Source organism: Diaporthe amygdali (genome assembly GCF_026229845.1).
Source record: "Diaporthe amygdali strain CAA958 chromosome Unknown NODE_58_length_245710_cov_65_198243, whole genome shotgun sequence".
Taxonomy (NCBI): domain Eukaryota; kingdom Fungi; phylum Ascomycota; class Sordariomycetes; order Diaporthales; family Diaporthaceae; genus Diaporthe; species Diaporthe amygdali.
The window spans coordinates 92,964-108,112 of NW_026517078.1; the positions used below are offsets into that span (position 1 = coordinate 92,964).

The window sequence follows — 15,149 nt, forward strand, 5'->3', positions numbered from 1 at the left end:
CACCTTGCGAAGTCTCGGCGACCGAAGGAGAATCCATTCCCGAGCGGAAGAACTCACGCTGCCTCCAACATCCTGTTCATGCGCCCAGCGACTATATTCTTATGTGGTAGGCTGTATCGACGTCCAGCGAGGCGAAACCCAACGTCATAGACGTTCGTGATTTCAGCTGTCGCTTTTCTTTACAGTGCAGTGTCTCAGATTGACTGTAGCAAGCCAAAATCGCCCTGGTTGGGGCACACAGGTGACGGCCCACGTTGACCGGACTCAGAAACGACATTCACAAATTCGCCTTTCATAGTAGAAGACCCCTCTAGCCATCGGGTGTGATCATGACTGCTAGAGTGAAAGAGTAAACGGTCCAGCCTCAGCCATGTGCCCTGTAATGAATCGTTCTTGCTGTCTGTTTAATCGAAGCTGCCTGATATTGCAGAAAATGTCTGAGCATACCAATTGGCATGTACATACACACTGCCGGTTTGCGTTTAGATTTCATGTGGAGATAAAATCACTTCTCAATCAAAGGTTCTGTTCCTCTCAGGCCAACCTATTAATGTACACATCCGGATTCAATGGACTAAACATGACGAGTGCGAGGGGAGGGTGAGTGTTGATCGGACAAGTCGTCCTGGAAGCCACCTGCAAATCACGAGGACAGAGGCAACCGGGAGACTGGTGGGAGAGCCGGAAGACCTGGCCCATACCCTTGCAGAACGTAGAATGGCCACAGTACAAGAAATCACGTCAAGAACAGATGGAATGTAAATGTATAACCCCGAGTAAGCGGGGAGCAGCATGATATTCAGGCCTCGATCCTCGCAGTGGCGCAGCTAGCTATCCTTACAAACCGCGATCCTGTTTTCTCGACAATTTGTAGAGGGCTACAGAATGGGGCGCCAAATGAGCAAAGCCGGACCCTCAACGCCATGTGAAGAGACCCCAGAACATGGAGTCGAGCAATGCCCCTCCAGGGCCAAGCCACCGGGGCGGTGGGCCTTTCGACGCGACCACTGCAAGCCCAAGGCGACGGGAGTTGCCTCGTGGCCTCCTAGCACTGTTTGACCTGGCTTCCCCATCTGTCCACGGAGGTACGGACAAGTCTTGTCGGATCCATTTCCAGGCCGACGCCGCGTCCTCGTACACACCGCCAACACCTTCACTGCGTAGGGATAGTCATGCTGCTTTCCAAAGGGCCCGTACTTGTGACTCCAACAACCTCACAACTGCCGTCACGGCCATGTCTCAAGCGAATGCGGAGGCGCCGCCGCTCTCGATGGCCTCAATCTCCTCGGCGCTCCAGGAGGTCCTGTGGAAGCGGGAGGGGAGCTCGTCGCGGTCGAAGAAGAAGCCCTGAGGGGGGTTGATGGAGGGCAGTGCTGAGCCGGAGGCGCCCCCGATGCCGCCCTCGCTGGTGCGAGCCCAGGTCTTCTGGAGCGGGCCGTACTGCTGGGAGCGCTGGCGGTACTCGGAGAAGGAGTGGTGGGAGCTGGCTGAGAAGTCGGAGGGGAGGGACTGGCTGGGGCTGGCTGGGTGAGGCCTTGGGCTGTGGTCAACAGCAGCTGTGGAGGAGCGAGGTCAGATCAGTTTCGAGGTCTGAAAAAATGGATTCCGAGGAAGCTCGTGGCGTCCGGACCGAAGGGAAGAGGGTGGGCATGAGAGAGCGACGTACAGGGAATGGAGCGCTTTCCAATGAACTTGATGGAGGGGACACGCTCAGCGTGGGCAGCCGCCTGTCGGAGAGCTCGGGTCGCAAACATGTTGATTGTGTTTGTGTGTTTGTTTGGTATGTAAATGAAAAGTTGGCCTGTAAGGTAGTGGTTCTGTGCTGTTGAACCTGGCTGAGAGACGTTTGCGAAGGAGGTGGGCGGCTTAACTGTCTTGTCAAGATTGCGGTCGCGTCGGAGAATTATAAATCACACAAAGTGTTTTTGCAAGACCAATGTGAATGGGAGTTTTCGGTATTGCTGCAGAAGGAAGTGACGGACGGAGAAAGACCAAGAGGCTGGCTGCTGGATGGAATAGGGCGACGAGAGTGAAGTAGGGTGGGAGGTGGGAATGGGAGGAAGAAAAATGTCGAGATGGAGCGAGGTCTTGTTTGAAGGAGGTCGGCGGGCGCCAGGCGGGGGCTACAAGCGCGGGCATACGGGCACGGACATACAAGCACAAGCACAAGCACAAGCAGCCAGTACCAAGTAGGCAGGAACCGGCGGGCGATTTTCGGATTTTGGAATTTGGGGAAACAACGGACGAATTTGATTGAGCGAGAGAGCGATTGCGATTTCGGTGGGGCGACTGGACACCTGGGCAGCCAAGCAGTGCAGTGAGTGGGCTGGCAGCAGTGGGAGTGGGCAGGTGGGCTAGGGTGTTTATCTGCAGGTGGGTTAGTTAGCAGCACTGCCTGTGACTTTCCAAGGTTGGCTGTTTCTTTCACAAGCTTAGGCCAAGCCCTGACCATGAGCATGAGCATGAGCATGAGCCTGCAGCTTAACTTTTTTTTTTCTTTCTCACTGTGGAATTTGCCCACATGCCCACCCGGGCCACTGGGAGCAGGCACCGAGCGATGAACGGACCTTCCCTGCCACCCGCACACGCACACGCACACACACACTGCCTTCCTCCTTCCTCCACTGCCTTACTGCCGCATGCGGCTGCTGCATTGGGTCACACACACTAAACACAAACACACACATGTGCACCTGCCCCCAAAGTCAAAGTCCGAATCTCGGGGAAAGAGCCCCTGCAGTCCCTGCCTGTCCCTGCCAGTCCCAGGCAAAACCACGCCATTCCCTCCACACATCGTCCCATCCTTTTTCCCATACTTTCCCCATCCCGTCCAGGCCCCGTCCAAACCGAGGTAGATCAGTACGTACTCGTAGACACATTCAGATTACTTTACATTACTCTGCACCCAAAGACAGCACAGACACAGATGAAGAAATCGGGGGAAATCTAGGCTACTGTAACCCAAGCTGCAGTACAGTACCCAACCCAGTGGGCAGATCTGGAATGCCCCGCGCTTATCCCCGCCTCTCTGTGGGCCCACTGCAACCTGCTCCAGCCCGATAACGAACCCTTCCCTTAGCCTTTTAGACCTTTGTATTACTGTACTGTTTGCGCTCGACGTATCACATCATCGCAATATGTGTGTCTCTGTCTCTCTTCCTCCCCGACCAAGCCCGACAGCCCCCAACATCTAAGAAACTCCGGCGTGTCCTCCAAATAATCAGATCTCACCACTGTCGGACATTCATTCCTGTCCTCTCTCAACCGTGCCCCGAGTCCGGACTCCTGTCGACCATCCACCACGTATACGACGTACACCATCAACATCACCGCCACCACCACCACCTCCTCCTCAAGTGACACAACTTTTTGCCGTCCCAATGCACATGAGAACTGCTTACCATCATCTCGAACCTTACCATGCCAAGTCTCCCCACAATGGGTCGACGCGACTGCTTTTGCCCTTAGGGACGAGTCGCACAAACTTTACGCCTCCCCACCTTTTTGCAGTCCACGACAAATTACTCCAGTATACGGTTAACCTAGCTGCCTGTCACATGCTGACCTCCGCTTCTCCAGTACTTCCGGACTATCGTATCGGGTAAGCAGCAGCCGCAGCAGCAGCCGCAGCCTCTTGCTTGCTCGCCTTGTGTGAATTGTCTACAGTATCCATCTTGAGATCATCAACTTCAATGACATCGACCACTGCCAAATTCGAAAGTAATGTGCCCTACCTATGTGACACACGACACGTCCCAACGCGCCCTTGCCGGCTCCTCGGTCTTCTTTCGGCCTCGGCATCCATGCATGCTGCTGCTGCGACCCCAGACTTTCAATCCATGCACATGTGTAAAGGGCACATTCACGTGTACAATGACCCGAATTCGATACCGAAACTTTCCCAGCATCCGCCCGATTGGATGGCTCCCCCATGTCTGCTGCCCTACAGCCGCGCCTTACAGAACGCCCGAAGCTCATCTCAGCCGAGGGTACTCGAGGTGCAGGCACAGAATCTGTTACCACTCAACCTTTCTCTTCTTCACTTACCAATCCATCCGTTGAGTCAATTATCAACACAATAACCAAACAATTATCAGGGGATGACTCAAACGAGTGCAATCCCTACATTTCAACGGTGTATGTACTAAATTCAAGATTGCAGTAGATTTGGGGCGTGCATCCTCATCTAGATCTGGTGAGGTATTGGCAACTATGCAGACTTGCCGAAACTGGGGACAGCCTAATGAACCATTTGATCTACATATTGCTCAGATTATGTGGTCGACCGTACTTGATAAAACACTGTGTAAAAGGCATAGAAATACTGATGGAGAATTCAATAAGCAAATGGACATATTACAGAGCATGTACTGGTAAGGTGCCCTTTTGCTTGTATATATAGTCGAGACCTTTTGTGTTGTTGCATCGGCACTTCCTTTGGTGACGTATAATTTGCCTGGATGTAGGCGCCTCATTCTCTGTCAGCATTGAGTTCCTCAAGCATCAAAGTTTGAAATCTAATTCTATCTTCTTCCCTCAACCGTACCAGGGCCCCTTCCCCTCTTCCCAAATAAATGACTAATGTCCGACGAAGAATTTTGGCTTCGATGAACGAAGGTCAGGCCTGGAATTCATTGCTCAATTCTTTCGAGACCCTCTGGCTGGAAGACACCCCGGTGTCTCTCGAAAAATCAACACTCAATCTTCCCGAAGGCGGCTTGGGCAACCGGAATGTGCGCAAGAGAGACAGGCTTGAGTCGTCCCAGTGGCCCTCCCAGGTGCGGCATGTGTCCAGGATCGAGTCGTGGAGCCTGCGCATCCTCTCCATCAGGCCTTGTCTCCTGCGCTCTTCCGACTCTTGCCGCTTGCGCCCTGCATCTCTTGCCTCAGACTGCTGCTCATTGTGAACGAAGAGTGTTCGGAACGAGACGATGCAGGCGATGATGTAGGCTACGTAGTGTCAGCAACCATGACTTGATCGACCTTTTCCGGTAAAAGTCCTCAACTTACCAACAGTGAACTCGACGAGGAACCAGAAAGTTATCCAAGTGATGTTCACTTGGTTCTCCCCACTTTCGTTAATAGATTTATAGACGCCACCGAAAATACTGCCACGAACGATTGTAACGGCGATTGTAAACCCAACCATACCGAATACTGCTGAAAGAAGGAGTTTCTTCCGTAAAGTGATCTTGACTTTCCAGAGAATGTAGATGGGGAAAGCGAGAACTGAATTGCAGCATCGATGGGTCAGCACATGTATTCTGCTCAACGAGATTATACGAGTTGGCAACCTAGGAACGACTCACTGGTGACATCGGACACAATGTCAAGAACCGCGGTCATGACGACACGAACGTACGTCTCTCGAATGACAGAGAATGTAGAGCACTGCACGAAGACGGTCTCGAGACTGCCGAACATGCACGGGTATTGGAATAGCCCCAAGCAACCTGCACCACAGCCAATACTGAAGATAAAGACAATCCACCACACGACCCGGTATACGGCAATCTGGTTGCCAAGTCGATAAAAGAACAAGAGAAAGTTGAGTTTGATGAGCCAAATTCCAATCACACTCAGTACCGATAGGACTCCGAATGCCTTGAGGGCATGCAATCCGCTCGTAAAGAAGTTGGGCCCAATTGGCGCGCCATGCTCAGCAGCAGTCACCTCATATATGTTGGCTAAGAACAGTTGGCCCATGATAGCTAAGCCCAAATGGCATGCTAGGGCCAAGAGCATAAGCCAGTCCTCAACGAGGAGACGGTGGAAACAAACGTAACGAACATACGTACGGCCCGCGAAAGCAAGTAGACAGAGGGCAAAGAACAACCACTGGATGACCTACGATGAAGAACATTTAGCTATATACGACCCTCCGATAATTTGAAGTTCAGCGAATTGACTTACATGATATGCTTTCAGGGACACAAAATCAGACCCCGTATCGGTCATGGCAATCATGGCGGCAGGATGTAAGATCTGAAATGGAATTTGGAAAAGTGTATGGCCTCCCTAAAATTGCTTGCCGGTCACTGAATGCTTGTATTCTTGGGGGCTTGGTCGCTACTTCAAGATCTGGCCAGGACATTGGTTTTATGTTCGGCTTCAGCTCGTGGACAACCTATTCGTTGAAAATCTTGCAGCGATTTTGGGGCAACAATAGTAACAGTGAATCCACACTTCCGCTGCGATAGCCCCACGATATGGCTGGCGCAAGTTGCTCAGTACTCATTGGTGATGATGAACCAACAGACCTGACCACTAGCCAAATGGATCCTCCCAACCGTCCACCTTGAAGTGGACATGAGATAAAAATATCTCAAATGGCCATCATTGTGGAGTCCCAGTACAAAATACTGGAGAAACACTGATCAGGCTGCAGTTCCCTGCCCAAGGACTCGGAATCAGCTGGATAGTCTGGATGCATATTCTTTTACCTTCCCAGCTTCTGCCCAGCCTCACTAGCTCTATGTTTCCATGTTTCCCTGGTCTTCTGCCAGTTGACTGGTCCCGCAGGACCTCTCCATAGTAACACAGCCCAGGATAGCTTCTTCCTGGTTCTAGTACCACCATGGCATCGACACTCGTCCGAGTATCGGTCATCATTCTGGTGAACTATGCTTTCCTCTGTGCACTCCTACACCTCACTCAAAATGCGAGCGAACCTCTGCCGTGTTGACCTCGATGCCATTCATAGGGCCAGCTGTTGGGATGGCAAGACACAAGTCTCGGTTCCACTCTCGCCTGAGGGACAAGCTTGGCCTCCCGATCTACAACCCCCGCCTTCCAGGGGCCCGGATGTATGTTTCGAAGGTCCTGCTTCCAATCGCGAGTAGAAAGAAAGCCTGGGCGAGACTACGTAGGCGACAGCGCAAATGAGGCCAAAAAAGTAAAAGAAAAAGGAGGGAAACAATCAGAGCTTAATTCTACGAAGCCTCGTTTTGGGCACACTGGCTGGCTCTTGTCTAGACTTGAGACAGCCTTGAGAACGCTACCAGCGCTGGACTTGTCTGTCATGCGTCACTTTCGTCCAAAAAAAAAATATGCGCTGAGAGACGCAAATCAAGGAGCAAAGAAACAAGTAATTGTGCATGTTTGTATGGTAAATTCTTGCTGGTGCTTGCTTTGATTTAAACAAGCCATTACATTGCAGGCCAGCCCCTTCTGTTCGGCCCCCCCCCCCGCCCGACCCACCTCAGCCCAGGGTTAGGTTTCCACTGATGCTGAACGCGTCTGACGCGCTTGTTAAACTGTAGGTAATTAGTGCGAAGCCTAGGGACATCGACTTGGCCCTTCCGACATTCAATGCTCCTTGTCCATTGATGTACCTAAGGCGAAAATGCTTCATCCACGTCAACCTTGTCAACAGAAGATTGTCTAATAGCATTGGCCACGGTCAACTCTCCTTAGCTTCGTGGGACGTCTGCACAATGTCCTCCTCCAAGCGACAACGTCCTACCGCGGCCGACGATGACAACGATCCCTCCATCTCACCACCCCCTGTCAAGCGCAAGGTCCAGAGCACTGTCACCAGTAGGCACACCAGGCCTCTAGAGGCATGCTGCTGGCCATCAAACTTCTGACTGACATCACGAGCCAGACGGTGCCGTTGCGAACTTCTTCAAGCCCACATCCCAGAAGAAAGACCAGCCCCGAGTCGCCTGGTCAGAGCGCGCCCCAGACGATGATTCGCCTGCTACACTGCTTGTCGGACGGTACGAGGGCGGTGGCATCGCAGACGAGCCATCGAACAACAAGAGGAGAAAAGTCGCTGCGTTCGACCTCGACTCCACACTGATCACTTCGGCTTCTGGCAAGAAGTTTGGCAGCGACCCTTCGGACTGGAAGTGGTGGGACAGCACAGTCCCAGCCAAGCTGCGGAGTATCTACCAGGATGGATACCGCGTCGTCATTTTCTCTAACCAGAATGGCCTCTCCTTGCACCGAGAGCCTGGTGCAAAAGGCCCCGACAACACGAAACGAGTCGCCCCGTTCAAGCAGAAGATCAGCGCAGTCCTAGCCCAGCTCGACATCCCCACCTCTATATACGCCGCGACGGGCAGGGACATCTATCGCAAGCCCAGGATAGGCATGTGGAAGGAGCTCTGCGAGGACTATCACTTGGAAGATATCGACAAGGACGAAAGCATCTTTGTCGGCGACGCTGGCGGACGCGTCGCTGTGCCGGCCTCCGGAGGAAAGAAGGCCATATCAAAGGACTTCAGCTGTTCCGACCGCAACTTCGCCCACAATGCGGGTATCAAGTACCAAACACCCGAGGAATTCTTCCTCAATGAGCAGCCTCGGGAGTTTTCGAGAGATTTCGACGTCTCATCGTACACATTCCCGAGCCATGACGACCAAGTAGAAGATGTAGTTTTCGAGAAAAAGAACGACAAGGACATCGTGCTGTTCTGCGGACCACCAGGAGCGGGCAAGAGCACCTTCTACTGGAGGTACTTGAAGCCTCTGGGATACGAAAGGGTCAACCAGGACATCCTGAAGAGCAAAGACAAGTGCTTCAAGGCTGCCAAGGAGCAACTTGAGAAGGGAGAGTCGATCACGGTCGACAATACGAACCCAGACCCCGAGGTACGAAGTCAATGGATCGATCTCGCCAGACAGGCAGGTGTACCAATCCGATGTGTATGGTTCAAGACACCGCTGAGCCTGGCTGAGCACAATGATGCCGTCAGGGCCTTGAATAAGGACATGAACCCAGAAGCGAGGACTGCTCTACCTAAGCTCGCATTCAACGGATTCGCCAGTCGATTTAAAAAGCCGAGCATCAAGGAGGGCTTCCAGGACGTTGTCGAGGTCGACTTCAAGTTCCGCGGAACCAAGGAGGAGTTTGCGATTTGGGGTAGGTACTGGCATTAGGCTGTGCTGTCGCGTATTCTTTTGAACAAGTATGTCTGCCCTTTGGAAGACCTCGTAGCGTCATGGTCAGTCAGACGCAGTTGCACTGTCATAGCCATACCAAGCGCTGTCTGCCAAGACATTCGCGCCAGAGACGGGAGCTGGCTCTAACGAGATGGCACTCGGCAATCAACTCGGAACCTGGCCACAAAAGGTGATTGAGTAAGAACTCACAGTGAGCAAGACCGAGGTGGCCACAATGTCTAACGTGTCACTGCCACGTATGATCGATCCATTTGAACGGTGAAAGCGTTGACTGTTGCCCTACCTTCTCTTATTTAGCTTCGACTTGAACTCGACCTCATCTGGCGGAGAATCGGTAAAACCCCTGATCTGCAGCATTATTGAGTGCCTGCTTGATAGCAAGCGTCCTGAGACGTTCACAATACCTGCCACCATGTGCTATCGACCTTACGACCGCTACCTTTGCGGCCACCGAGTTTACCGGCCCTGGGCCATACGCTGCCGCGACAGGCCCTGTCCCAACAGTGACAGCTGGCCGAAGCGTCAAGACTGGTATTTACAGATACTCTGCAAAGAGTGTGGCCGGCGGAGACTTCATAAAGCAGCTAGACAGGCTCAATAAAGATGACCATCTTGATACTCAAACCCAACGTGCCAAGAAACGCAGATCAACTTGGTGACAATCAGCTGTGCATGTGTGTTCGCTCTTGTTTCTATGATTCTTCTTTTCCTTCCCGAAGAAAGGTCGGAGGGGTGGAGAAGGGAGTGGCTCAGGCAACGCTCAAGTATGGGTGTTCTGACTTGAGATCCAGATTTGCTTCGGCCGTAATTGGAACCCGACTGGAGATATGCAGACCGGGTCCACGTGTGGAGTTTATGGGGGCTTCCAAGGGTGCAGAGTACAGAGGTGCGTCTTGACTTATTTCAATAGCCACTACTTTCATGTACCAAGCCTTTTTAATCGTCAACACCTAAGCTCCTTGACCGGAGTAGACTACGACCAAGCAATTACCCGTCAAACTTCATCCCACGCTAAGCTATTGCGGATGGTCCTCGTCATCCCTTTTCCGATCGCCCTCCAATGTCATGATGATCAACTCCAGTTGAGAGTCCTGGTCTTCTCCTGTAGATTCCGACGAGGATGGCAGACGAGCGCAGTTGGGCGGCAGCTTAACCGAGCATCGCTGGCCACCATCTAAACTCATGCCCGGGCCACTTCCCGATTTGGCCCGGAGAGGCTCAATGCCGTCGTTCTCGCCGCTCTGGCTGAGGCGAATGCAGTTGCCTGACCGGCTGAGGCTTTTGCTGGCCTTGGAATTTGTTGTGTGGAGGACGCTGACATATCTGGCCACGAAGAGGCGAGCCCCTGGCAGGCATGCTACCATGACGCCGACAGTTATCTCTATGTATGACCATGTGACGGTCGCGAAGAATCCTCCTGTGCTCGGGAATCAGCTTATCGACCAGCAATAATATTGATTGCAATTTATAGATAGGGTCATTCTTACTCGTGGGATTCTTTGTATTTGCGAAGCTGACCAAGGTTTGTATGCGTATGATGCTCGTCAATGTCAAGCTGAGCCAAAAGTCAGTCGACTCACGTCAAGAGTGTTCACGTATGGATCGTACTCACAAGATTCCAATTCCAAACATCAAAATTACCCCCAGCTTCTTCTTCAGCTTCATTTGTAGAGACCATATCTGAGTCGCAGGCAGGTAAAGCATCCAGAAATCCAAGGCGATGTTCAGTGCCGAATGGGCCCACGCGAGGGCGTTAATGTTGAAGCAGTGGCCGCTGTGCTCGCCGTCCCACGACTCCCAGAAGTAGCTTATAGGCTGGCACTGGAAAAAGTCTGCCATGATGAAGCTTCCGACCATAAGAAAGTTGAAGGCTTGCGTAGCCCACACGATGCGGCGGAACTTCGGCTCCGGGAAGAGCCGTAGGTACAGGAACAAGATCGACGTCTTGATCAGTCCGAGGGTCAGGGTGTAAAGCACCTCAAAGACAAAGAAGACCTTGAGGAATTCCGAGATCCGCCAGGGCTCAAGGGTCCAAAGGTCCCTGCCCAGGCCGTAGCGTTCTTCGAGGATGCTTCCGGCCAGCCAGCCGGCAGCAAGGAGCTACGAATGAGTGTGATTGTCAGAGCTTGTCTTCACTGCGTTTACTTGGTAGATCACTGAGTATACGAACCCCCGATATCACAATTGTCGTATCGTCGTGGCCCCAAGGAGCTAACCGCATGGCCCTAGATGCTAACCTCATAGCGAAGAAGAACAGTCCTAGGAGAAACAGCACATATCGTAGAACATTGATAGTGACGGTTTGATTTCGGACAGGGAGGCCGCAGGTGGTCGCAGTGATGTTTTTGATAGCTGAGATAAACTGTCAGTCAGTCTAGGATGCCTTTACCATCAGCGTGTACTCACTTAGTGACTCTCTGATGGTGCAGTTGCCTGCCACACAAGACTCTACGACATTATTGAATCCTTTGTCCAGGCAAAGGCACGTCTCGTTGGTCGACGAGCAGGCTGACTGTGAGAGGGAGGCGACGAGGCATTCAAGCTATGGGACTACTGGTCAGCACGCGAAATAATGCCTTAAATCGTTGACGACACGACGAACTTACACCACAGCTCGGCATGCTAGTGTAATCCATCTACACTGATCTAGTGCCCGAGTGGCACTCGCGTGGTCCGGATACAGAGTTTGTTCGCGGTCCAAGTTCTCAGCTTTCCCACGTGGGAAGTCCTGGTGCGGACAAGCTGTGATATGGTCTTTGGTCATTCGGAATAGAAAGTTCATAGTAGAAGATCGACCCGAAAGCCTGGGACCTGGCTAGGGAAAATATGACATATTAGTGGATTCTGGGCATCGCAAAAGCCGTACGGTCGTGACTGTGAACAAGGCATCTAATCAAAGCACATTGATTCTGTTAGTATGTGATATCAGGGAGAAACCTTGGATTGAATAAAGTTCCCTGGATAGGACGTGCGCCTCAAGAAAGCCACGAACATCACGCCCCACAATCCTGTAGATCTTGCCTAAGCTCATCAATTAGAGTTCCCGCTTAGACACTGGACTCTCGACAATGTGATATAACGCAAGGCTTTACAAACAACATAGTGGAGGGAGCGGGGTCAGTTTGCAGGAAAGACCGGTTTCCACAGCCGGCAGTGTAACAGATTGTAATCCGATGCCTCGTGCGCACAGAGTCAGACCCCTCTGCCCCCAAAATTGAGCCTGCCCACAGCGGAGGAAAGCTCCACAAAATAGATAAATATCTACGTTTAAGGTTCACAAGCCAGATCAGCCGTCGCGTTCCCCGTGGCCCGGGCACACGGCTAGTCGTACGGATGAACTTTCTCGCATGACAACGCTGACGAGCCTCTGTGTGCCTTCGCTGATTTCTGCTCAAATATGCCTGTGCCATCCGTCCATTCCGTCTCACGATTCCATCTCGACTATTGTCCAAATACCGAGCGATTTACATACGTAAATATCATTGAGGTCATTCAAGCTTAATTGCCATCGGTGAATGTTGGAAATTCGCCATTGATGTTCGTATTCGAGATTCAGAACGCGGATGTATAAGGAGAAGTATTGAGATAATCCTGATGAATTCGCGCTCTACTTCAAATTCTGGATCACACGATTTTCAAGACATCCTCATTTCATGCTATCCACGCTTCAGCTTTCCGCGTGCTTCCACATATATTGTATGAAAGCTGGTACAATCTAGACACCCCGTGTCTGAAACATTTGAACAGTAGCACGTACTTTTGTTACCCTGTGTGATGCCGTTCAAAAAAGCTCTGGGCAGCTCAACGAAGGAGATTTATAATCAGAAATGGTAGGTATTTGGGTATAAGCTAAGTCAAGTATGGAGTAGTGGTCGTAACATACCCACTGTCGTTCGTTGCGTCTTTCTCTATCCTCCCTCTCCCATCTCCCAACCTCCTTCCTCATACCTCATAGCACATAGCACTACTTGTATCCAAGAGGACAGGCAGGCGTATCCAACATCATTATCCAATCGTAATGCTGACCCAGTCAGACCATTGTCCACTCACTCTCTTATCCAAGTTCCTCCCTCCAAGGTCTAGTAGCGTCGACCTTCAACTCTTCGGCATCAAGATCAACGTCCTCCCATTCATCACTCGTGCCCCCCTCCTCTTCCATGCCAGAGTGGCCAAGGAGATCGTCTCCGATGGGACTCACGGTCAGGGGCACATCAACAAACTTGTCGCTCCATACGCCCCATGAATTAGACCTCTAGTCCTTGTGCTCAACAACATCTCTCTGCGCCTCGTCGTCATGCACTGCCATTGACCTGATCTTCTCCTCGTCTCCTAACTCATTCCTCTCCTTCAGGACAGTCTCGTGGCGCACATTGTGAGTCTTCCATGCCGGCGTGCCGATGTAGCGGATGGCACCGGGCTTGGTGTCATCAAAGATGTCGTCGACCTCCTCGAGCGCCTTGTTGGCCGTCTCGGGGAAGAAGAAGAAGACATGCCAGAACATGGCGAAACAGAACACTGCGAACAGCACATATGTCCTCCATGTGATGTTCTTGAACGAAGGCGGCACAAAGTACGCCAGCGCAAAGTTGAACGCCCAGTTGCCGCTGGTCGTCAGAGCCACGGCCTTACCTCGCAGGCGGAGCGGGAACAACTCCGGAGGGTACGTCCACGACACAGGGCCCCACGTGGGAGCGTACGACGCGACGAACAGGTACGTGCTCGCGATAACGGCCTTGGCTGCTGGACCTGAGATGGCCATTGACTCGGCGTCGGATGGGAACTCGCCTGGGCGCGCAGGCCGCGAGTACACGGCAAAGAGACCAGCATTGACACACAGCCAGAGGCACATGAAGAAAGCTCCGATGAGCAGGGGCTTGCGTCGGCCCCAGTGGTCGAGCCAGATGAGCGCCGGGATGGTCATGCAGACGTTGATCACATAGTTGATTCCCGACGACAACAGGTTGCCGTTTCCGATGCCAGCCATGGCGAAGATATACGTAATGTAATACATCATCACGTTCATTCCTGTGTTAACGGGCCCGTTAATATCTTGTACAGGCATGTGGATGACTTCAAGACAACTTACCAGTGAGTTGTGACCAGATCTGCATGAACAGGCCAATGATTGTCCGGTTAAGCATCTTGGGCTTGAACAGCTCGATGTAACTCACGTCACTGTTGGCACGCTCGAATTCGACCACCTCCCGGATCTCCGCCAGCTCGCGTGACACGAAGGGGCTGTTGGGGTCACCGTGGCCATGCACAAGCGTCAACACCTCGTGAGTCTCCTCCCAGCGGTCCTTCTTGGCAAGCCAACGTGGGGACTCGGGCAGGAAGAACAGCGCAATGCCCAGGAGGATAGCCGGAATCATCTGCAGGCCCCAGGGAAGCCGGAAAGAAGCGTCGCCCTTGATGTAGGAACAGCCATAGCAGATGAAATACATAATCAGGATGCCCCATGTGATGGCCCATTGTTGCAGCGAGACGACACGACCACGCTTGGATGGTGGCGCGATCTCGGAGATGTAGACGGGTACCTGAGCAGAACAGATTCCGACACAGAAACCGTTGACAATACGACCGACGATCAACATGGGAATGTTGACAGCGGCGCAGCTGAGGATAGAGCCAATTACCCTAAATTGGTCAAGGTGTCAGTTGGTGGTCAGGAAACAGTGGCAATCAAATTCCAAGGGTCAGTTGCATTTGGGCTCTCTTACCAGATAGCGCAACCAATCTGGATCGAGGTCTTTCGTCCAAGACTGTCCGAGAGGAAACCAGAAAAAAGAGCACCCAGCCAGGAGCCACCGGGCATAGCAGCCGTGATGCCTCCTTGCACGTCAGATGAAGGGCCTCGGCATTTGCCGTCCTCGTCAAAGCCGAGGGTGTTGAACTTGCAAAGGTAGGGGTCGGTAGAGATAATGGCGCTCATGGATGAAATGTCGAAACCGAAGAGACCACCGCCCACGACGGCGGTGGCCGCAATGAAGTAGATGTTGCCGACCTTGTACATGTTGTCCTATGCCGGTGTCGCACAGGGGCGACGAGATAGTTTCGGTGTGGTCTTCTTTATGTGGATTTTTGGACCGCTGAGCGGTGCAGTGTCTCGGAGGGAATGTTTGGTATTCCTCTCGAGAGTAGGTAAGTGTTGACGACCGCTTGCAATGCTGCAACAGGGTCGAAGGCCTGAATCAGGGATAAGGGAAGCAATGGACATCCGCTGGGATGGTCAGAGGAGG

At 52.4% G+C, this 15,149-nt stretch overlaps 5 protein-coding genes across 5 annotated transcripts; 1 reads left to right on the plus strand and 4 right to left on the minus strand.

Annotated features, from left to right (window-relative positions):
• Nucleotides 1–1,239: 1,239 nt before the first annotated feature.
• Nucleotides 1,240–1,754, minus strand: J7T55_001689 (uncharacterized protein; the record flags this gene model as incomplete). The annotated part of the gene is made up of 2 exons (XM_053135692.1): nucleotides 1,240–1,556; nucleotides 1,667–1,754. The coding sequence occupies 2 exons, from the start codon at nucleotides 1,752–1,754 to the stop codon at nucleotides 1,240–1,242; spliced, it is 405 nt and encodes a 134-aa protein (XP_052986626.1).
• Nucleotides 1,755–4,618: 2,864 nt separating this feature from the next.
• J7T55_001690 (uncharacterized protein) lies at nucleotides 4,619–5,967 on the minus strand (the record flags this gene model as incomplete). The annotated part of the gene is made up of 4 exons (XM_053135693.1): nucleotides 4,619–4,950; nucleotides 5,011–5,229; nucleotides 5,310–5,847; nucleotides 5,914–5,967. The coding sequence occupies 4 exons, from the start codon at nucleotides 5,965–5,967 to the stop codon at nucleotides 4,619–4,621; spliced, it is 1,143 nt and encodes a 380-aa protein (XP_052986627.1).
• A 1,469-nt stretch (nucleotides 5,968–7,436) lies between these two features.
• Nucleotides 7,437–9,569, plus strand: J7T55_001691 (uncharacterized protein; the record flags this gene model as incomplete). Its single annotated transcript, XM_053135694.1, has 3 exons — nucleotides 7,437–7,539; nucleotides 7,607–8,869; nucleotides 9,289–9,569. The coding sequence occupies 3 exons, from the start codon at nucleotides 7,437–7,439 to the stop codon at nucleotides 9,567–9,569; spliced, it is 1,647 nt and encodes a 548-aa protein (XP_052986628.1).
• Nucleotides 9,570–9,926: 357 nt separating this feature from the next.
• Nucleotides 9,927–11,546, minus strand: J7T55_001692 (CFEM domain-containing protein; the record flags this gene model as incomplete). The annotated part of the gene is made up of 6 exons (XM_053135695.1): nucleotides 9,927–10,327; nucleotides 10,398–10,465; nucleotides 10,523–11,010; nucleotides 11,081–11,262; nucleotides 11,317–11,452; nucleotides 11,517–11,546. The coding sequence occupies 6 exons, from the start codon at nucleotides 11,544–11,546 to the stop codon at nucleotides 9,927–9,929; spliced, it is 1,305 nt and encodes a 434-aa protein (XP_052986629.1).
• Nucleotides 11,547–13,162: 1,616 nt separating this feature from the next.
• J7T55_001693 (high affinity glucose transporter) lies at nucleotides 13,163–14,923 on the minus strand (the record flags this gene model as incomplete). Its single annotated transcript, XM_053135696.1, has 3 exons — nucleotides 13,163–13,935; nucleotides 13,997–14,547; nucleotides 14,631–14,923. The coding sequence occupies 3 exons, from the start codon at nucleotides 14,921–14,923 to the stop codon at nucleotides 13,163–13,165; spliced, it is 1,617 nt and encodes a 538-aa protein (XP_052986630.1).
• Nucleotides 14,924–15,149: the final 226 nt, after the last annotated feature.